Source organism: Colobus angolensis, unplaced genomic scaffold (genome assembly GCF_000951035.1).
Source record: "Colobus angolensis palliatus isolate OR3802 unplaced genomic scaffold, Cang.pa_1.0 Scaffold434, whole genome shotgun sequence".
Classification (NCBI taxonomy): Eukaryota; Metazoa; Chordata; class Mammalia; order Primates; family Cercopithecidae; genus Colobus; species Colobus angolensis.
The window spans coordinates 3,247,482-3,253,948 of NW_012117755.1; the positions used below are offsets into that span (position 1 = coordinate 3,247,482).

A 6,467-nucleotide genomic window follows, 5' to 3' on the forward strand; every position below is an offset into this window, starting at 1 on the left:
TTTCATTTTGGAATAAGGAAAACGTTCTGAAATTAGATTTTGGGTGATGGGGTGATAGTTACACAAATTTATGAATATACTAAAAACCACGGAAATGTTTCAGAGGGTGAATTTCATGGCATAGGAACTGTATCTCAATAGTGCAGTTTGTTGTTGTTATTTTTTGAGACAAGTCTCGCTCTGTTGCCCAGGCTGGAGTGCAGTGGACTCGGCTCACTGCAGCCTCTGCCTCCCAGGTTCAAGCAATTCTCCTACCTGAGCCTCCCAAGTAGCTGGGACTACAGGCGCCTGCCACCACGACCAGCTAAATATGTTTCCTATTTTTAGTAGAGACGGGGTTTCACCATGTTGGCCAGGTTGGTCTCCATCTCCTGACCTCGCGATCCGCCCGCCTCGGCCTCCCAAAGTACTGAGATTACAGGCTTGAGCCACCGCGCCCGGCCTAGAGCAGTTATTTTTAAAAGACGGTCTTGAAACGTTCAGTGCCAAGTGGCCGGGATTTCCGACGGAAGTCAGCGCTCGTCCCCCCACCCCCTTGCCCCGCGACTCTGTTTCCCCAGCCCCTCCCCCCACCGACAGAGCGCGCTCCTCCCTAACGGTCGCCACTGCCCACTTCTGGTTTCGTCACACAGCCGCCTTTCACCGTCCGCCATTCTCGTCACCTCAGCCGCTACCCTCACTACCGCACCGACTTCGCCCGTGTGCTCGCCAGCACCCGCGCTGCCCGCCATGGCCACCGCCCAGCCGTCGCAGGTGCGCCAGAAATACGACACCAACTGCGAGGCCGCCATCAACAGCCACATCAGGCTGGAGCTCTACACGTCCTACCTGTACCTGTCCATGGCTTTCTACTTCAACCGGGACGATGTGGCCCTGGAGAACTTCTTCCGCTACTTCCTGCGCCTGTCGGACGACAAGATGGAGCATGCCCAGAAGCTGATGAAGCTGCAGAACCTGCGCGGTGGCCGCATCCGCCTTCACGATATCAGGAAGCCAGAGCGCCAAGGCTGGGAGAGCGGGCTCGTGGCTATGGAGTCCGCGTTCCACCTGGAGAAGAACGTCAACCAGAGCCTGCTGGAGCTGCACCAGCTGGCCGTGGAGAAGGGCGACCCCCAGCTGTGCCACTTCCTGGAGAGCCACTACCTGCACGAGCAAGTCAAGGCCATCAAAGAGCTGGGTGGCTACGTGAGCAACCTGCGCAAGATGTGTTCCCCGGAAGCCGGCCTGGCTGAGTACCTGTTCGACAAGCTCACCCTGGGCGGCCGCGTCAAAGAGACCTGAGCCCAGATTGGCCCCACAGCCACGGGGTCCCTTCCCTGGGTCGGGCCACCAGGCGGGGCGTGCATGTTGCCCTTTCAGAACGTTCTCTTCAGTTTTATCTTTAAGTTTTACCATTGTTAGCAATAAAGTTATCTGGTTCTCAAAGCAATAAAGGTGTCCAGTTGATGCGCGCCTGCAACTCTCACCTTTTAAGAATCAGGGCAAATCCCCATGCAGGTTTAAAGTAGGTATCCAGCAGTCTCTCCACCCACCCCTGACCGATCTGCATGCAGCTCAGGATTTGCAGGGGTGGAGGGGAATGGTATATTATGGACCCCTGGAAAACACATTCGTCTTCCCTTTGTAAACTACCCGGGTATGTGGGGTGGGATGGGGTGGAGTGGGCGGTCTTGGGCCCTGGTGGCTGTGGGAGCATAGGCGTGGTAAAGTGTAAAACGTGGTCTGGAATTCATCCTAGTGGTTGCCTCTGAGGAAGAAGTGAAGGGAATGGGATTGGGCAAGGATTAAAATAAACAAAGGGGTCTTCAACTTTACATGAAAACTTGTAGTTTATTAAAATATGCCAATGTTAATGTTTGTTGATTCTGAGTAGCAAGTGGGGGCTGTGGGTGACAGCATAGCAGGGTACCTCTTTGGCAAGCTCACTCTGGGTGACAGTCACAAAGGGAGCCTTAAGCTGGCTTCCCCATAGCCAAGGGGCTGACAATCTAAAATGGCACTTTGCAAGTCCAAGTCCTTTTATTTACATTGTTGTACTTTGTTTTTACAAGAATCTCAGGAATAAGGAAGGACAAGTATCACGACTTTATTAGTGACAAAAAGGGAGGCCATACAGGCAAGAAGTTGTGGAATCTGGACATGAACTTCGATCTTCTGATGCCATGTTCCTTTTTCTTTCTGTTACCCTGCAAGTCTATCAACGGGTTAAAGAAGATTGTGTGGGTAGATTGGGAATCTAGCCAAATAACCAGCCCCAGAAGGGAGGGAAATCCCCCAACGCTCTTAAAGACAGCTCTGATCACTGTAGTCTCTCTCCTAATTACAGGTGTGCCTTCTAGCCTAGGGTGGAGACAGCTTCTAAACCTTAGCCAAAATCCTTCTCATATGAAAGAAGCCCTCAGAATGAGCAACAGACTATATGAGGTAGTAGGGCACCTCACAGGAAGGCAGCCAACAGCTGTACACTTGAACCCCTCTGTTCAGGTTCTCTCCCTGAAACAGACAGTCACACTGTTGCCTGAGTTGGCACTGAATACCTAAGAAGGCCTTAGGGCTGGAAATCCCCAGAGTGCACCATCCGTCCACCACGTGTTTTCATTGTGAGTGGCTTCTCTTCAAGCACAGCAGGTAAATGGGGTGGCTACAAAACACACACGCTCTATCTGCAAATCTAGCTCATCTCAAAGCCTGGGCAGATAAGCCCTGTATGTTTATCATGCACAGTGTACTGTAATCTATACATTGCCTGTTGTGGTCTCTTTACTGAGATCTACAGCTGACGTCAGACTAGTTCCATCTTGATCAAGGGGCCCCCTCTTTATCCCATTTTTCCCTTTCCTGTGATTCAGAGACACCCCAGGATAATGCAGAGAAGTCTACTTAGAACTACATCCTTTTATTTTACCTGGGGAAAAGCAGGATTTCCTCACCTGCAAGACTCAAAGAGGACTGTGATTACACTCCAGTGCCTATCACATGTCACTACTTGTAGTGTCACATTTCACAGCTTTTCTTTCAGAATCCCTGGCTGGGAAGTCTAGGTAAAGCGGCAGCTCAGTTGTTTCTATTCTTGTTCCACTGCAACAAAAACATGAATGTCCTAAATCCCCTCCTTTTGGTTCAGTTTTAGGGTCCACAAACAACCTTTTGAATATGTGGGGCAACTGTGGGAAAAACAGGAGAAACATTTAGACCAAGCTGGCCCCACTGGCACTTTTCAATGTCTTGGCCTTATCCATCGCTGCAAGTCTCATTTTCCCACCCTCCCTTGCCACATTCCTCTCAAAACGAGTGAGCAAACTTCTTACAGGTGGACCACATTCCCACATACCCACAGCCTTCCCAATTCTTTGATAGCCTGACTTTCAATACTTGAGAGTGAGTTGTGCCACAGTCTTCCAGCCCTGGAAAATATCACCCTGAGACATACAACTGGAGGCTTGTCAGTCATTCGTTGTGCTCTGTTGCTTGGGGCAATGATGTCCGAAACAGTGGCTGTTGCTATGGGTACCAAAGTCTCAGGCAATGATAGTATCGGGACTGAGGAAAAATGGTAAAATTGATAACTTCATCTCAGACTCAAACACGGATTCAAATTAACTGTGTTGAATAATTTACCTCTGGAGAAAAAAACCCTCACTCTATCACAAAAGGAAATTTCTTAATAGATGGTTGTCACTGACAACTTGTACTTCATTTTCCAGAAAAAGGAAAAGTATTTTTTTTCTTAGAAATGTGTGTGACAAGCAGTACAAAGCACCCATTAATTTCTCCTGAATCTTCTCTACTCTGGAAATTTGCTCTACATTTCTGATTTTTAAATTCTCCTTTAATTTTTCTTTTCATTTACCAGCAATTACAGTTTCTTTTCACAAGCCTGAGAGACGTATCTAATCAAGTATTTAGTAGAGGAAAGCATTATCTGTAATCTTGAAAGTGATACTATGCTTCAGATTTTAAAATAACAATTTTTGTTTTACAAATCATCTGATGTTGCTGTTGTTGCTGTTGTTATTGCAGTCCCGAGTTCAGGTTCAGAGAAATATCGATGGAGAATTTGCTTCAGGAAAGCTGAAGGGAAAGGTGAAATGAGAGTAATCATATTAGCAAAGTGTGAGGACACCTGAAAAGTAAAAGCAAAGAAATTGACACCTTGATTCACTAGTCAAGGGAGCTATAGGGGTGGGATGAGGTACAGTAAGAAAGTAAAGTACTCATGGCTATCATATTTTTAGGAATCCTGTGACCGTTTGGTTTGGGTTAGGTTATGAGTAGTAACAAAGACCAGAAAAGCAGAGTCTTAAAAAAGATAGGTTTTCTTTTTCATGTATCAAAGAAGTATGGAAGAAAACAGTTCAGGGCTACTGTGGAAGAGCTTTCAATCACATTTCGTGGATTCCAAGAGGCACATTTTTTTTCTTTACATTTTAACATATTTGAAATTGGGATGTATCTTACAATCACTGTCGGCCATACCTGTCATTGCCTAAGGATGCACTGCAAAACTCAACAAAATGATATCATTGGCTAAGAAAAAGTCCTGGAGCTATTAGAGGTGTACTCCTTTAAAAAATACTGCGTTAGCAGCACGTTTGATGGCACAGAGGACGATATTAAGAGATATCAATGATTCTGAGTACAGAAGTGATTGAGAAGAGTTGAAATTTGAAACTGAAGTTCTAGCAGTACTTGAAACAATTTATTTAGCACATAGTTTCCTTTTTATGTGTGCACACAAGACTGATTCAATAACAAAAGTCTGTGCTTAAATAAGTGTAAAAGAGATTTTCCAATAACTGAAATTTTAAAATCTAAGGCATAAGAAAACACTGTGTTCTAATTTAATTGGTAGCACTTTCTTGTTCTGTGGTACATAGAATAATGGTGTGCCTTAAATTAGTATGTTTGATTTGATAAAATACATTATCTTGTTGTTCTACTGAACAGGGCTTCCAGTGCAAAGGTCATCTCATGATCCACATGGCTATTACAGCTCCAACCATTACATTAGCATATCAGGAAGGAGAAAGAAAAAACATATATATTTGTATATGTATATATATATGTGTATATATGTGTGTCTATATGTGTATATATGTGTGTATATATATGTATAGGAGTGAGGAAAGATCAGGACATTTATTAGGAGGAAAGAAAAGATTATACATCTAAGTGTAATGGAGGATTGATCTTCAAGTTAAGGGCTGGTTGCTTACTGTGATCTCTGATGATTCAGGGGAACAATGTCATGGGAACATTTATTTTCCATCTAAACCAGAGGATCCAACAGAAGGCCTCAGGCCAGATTCATCTACAGACGTGGTTTGCTTGGACTAACGATTTTTTAACAACCTTTTTACTTTGGAATAATTTTAAATTTTACATTTAAATTGCAAAGATGGTACAATTTCTGCATATCCTTTCCCCAGTTTGCTGTAATGTTAACATCTTACAGAACCATGGTACATTTGTCAAAAATAAAAAATTTAAATTGGCACATTACTATTAGCTAAACCCCACACTGTATTCAGATTTCACAAGCTCTTCCACTGACGTTCTTTTCTTGTTCCAAGTTCCAATCCAGGTTTCTACATTGCATTTAATTGTCATGTCTTCTTGGTCTCCTCTGTCTCAGTCTTTCCTTATTTTTCATAACCTTCACAGCTTTGAAGACTACTGATCACGTATTTCGTGGAATGTTTCTCAATTTGGATTTGTCAGATGCTGCTCTCATAATTAGAATGAGATTCTGGGTTTTGGGGAAAAAGACCACTTTACCTCTGGAGTGTATATTTCATCACATCCTATCATTGAGGCTACATGACATGAACATGACTTATCATTGGCAGTCTTAACCTTTATTGCTTGGTTAGAGGTATTGGCCAGGTTTCTCCACTTAAAGTTGCTATTTTTCCCCTTTGCAAACTCTGCTCTTTAAAGTGAGTCATCAAGTCCAGTTCACCCTCAAGAGGCTAGAAGGAGGAGCACTGCATGGATGCACAGAGTATTTACCTATAATATTTGGAATTGTTCTATAAGAAAAATTTGTACCTTCTTTCCCATTTATTTATTCAATCATTTATTTATCTCACTATGGATTCATGGATATTTATTTATTATTTTGGGTTATAATCCTGAACCACATTATTTATTTTGTTCCTCAAATTGTTCCACATTTGACCAGTTGGAGATCCTTCAGTTGGCTCCTGTGTTCCTTTGACATAGTCTCATCCTCTGTGTGTATGTGTGTAGCATTTCCTTACTTTTCAGCACTATAATATGCTTCAGACTCATGATGTATTTTCCCTGCCCCAGCTCTAGAATTAGCCATTTTCCAGAGTCCTTGTCCCTTTTATTAGATATATCATATTTAAAAATGAACACCTTGAAAAGTCAATGAATTATAACTTTTTTATTTTAATTGACACATAATAATCATGCATGTATATGGGGTACCATGTGATATT

General features: G+C 43.4%; 1 protein-coding gene across 1 annotated transcript; it reads left to right on the forward strand.

Moving 5' to 3' along the window:
- The first annotated feature begins 635 nt into the window (after positions 1 to 635).
- LOC105522565 (ferritin heavy polypeptide-like 17) lies at positions 636 to 1,441 on the forward strand. The gene has a single exon (XM_011957102.1). The coding sequence runs from the start codon at positions 730 to 732 to the stop codon at positions 1,279 to 1,281; it is 552 nt and encodes a 183-aa protein (XP_011812492.1). The 5' UTR covers positions 636 to 729; the 3' UTR covers positions 1,282 to 1,441.
- Positions 1,442 to 6,467: the final 5,026 nt, after the last annotated feature.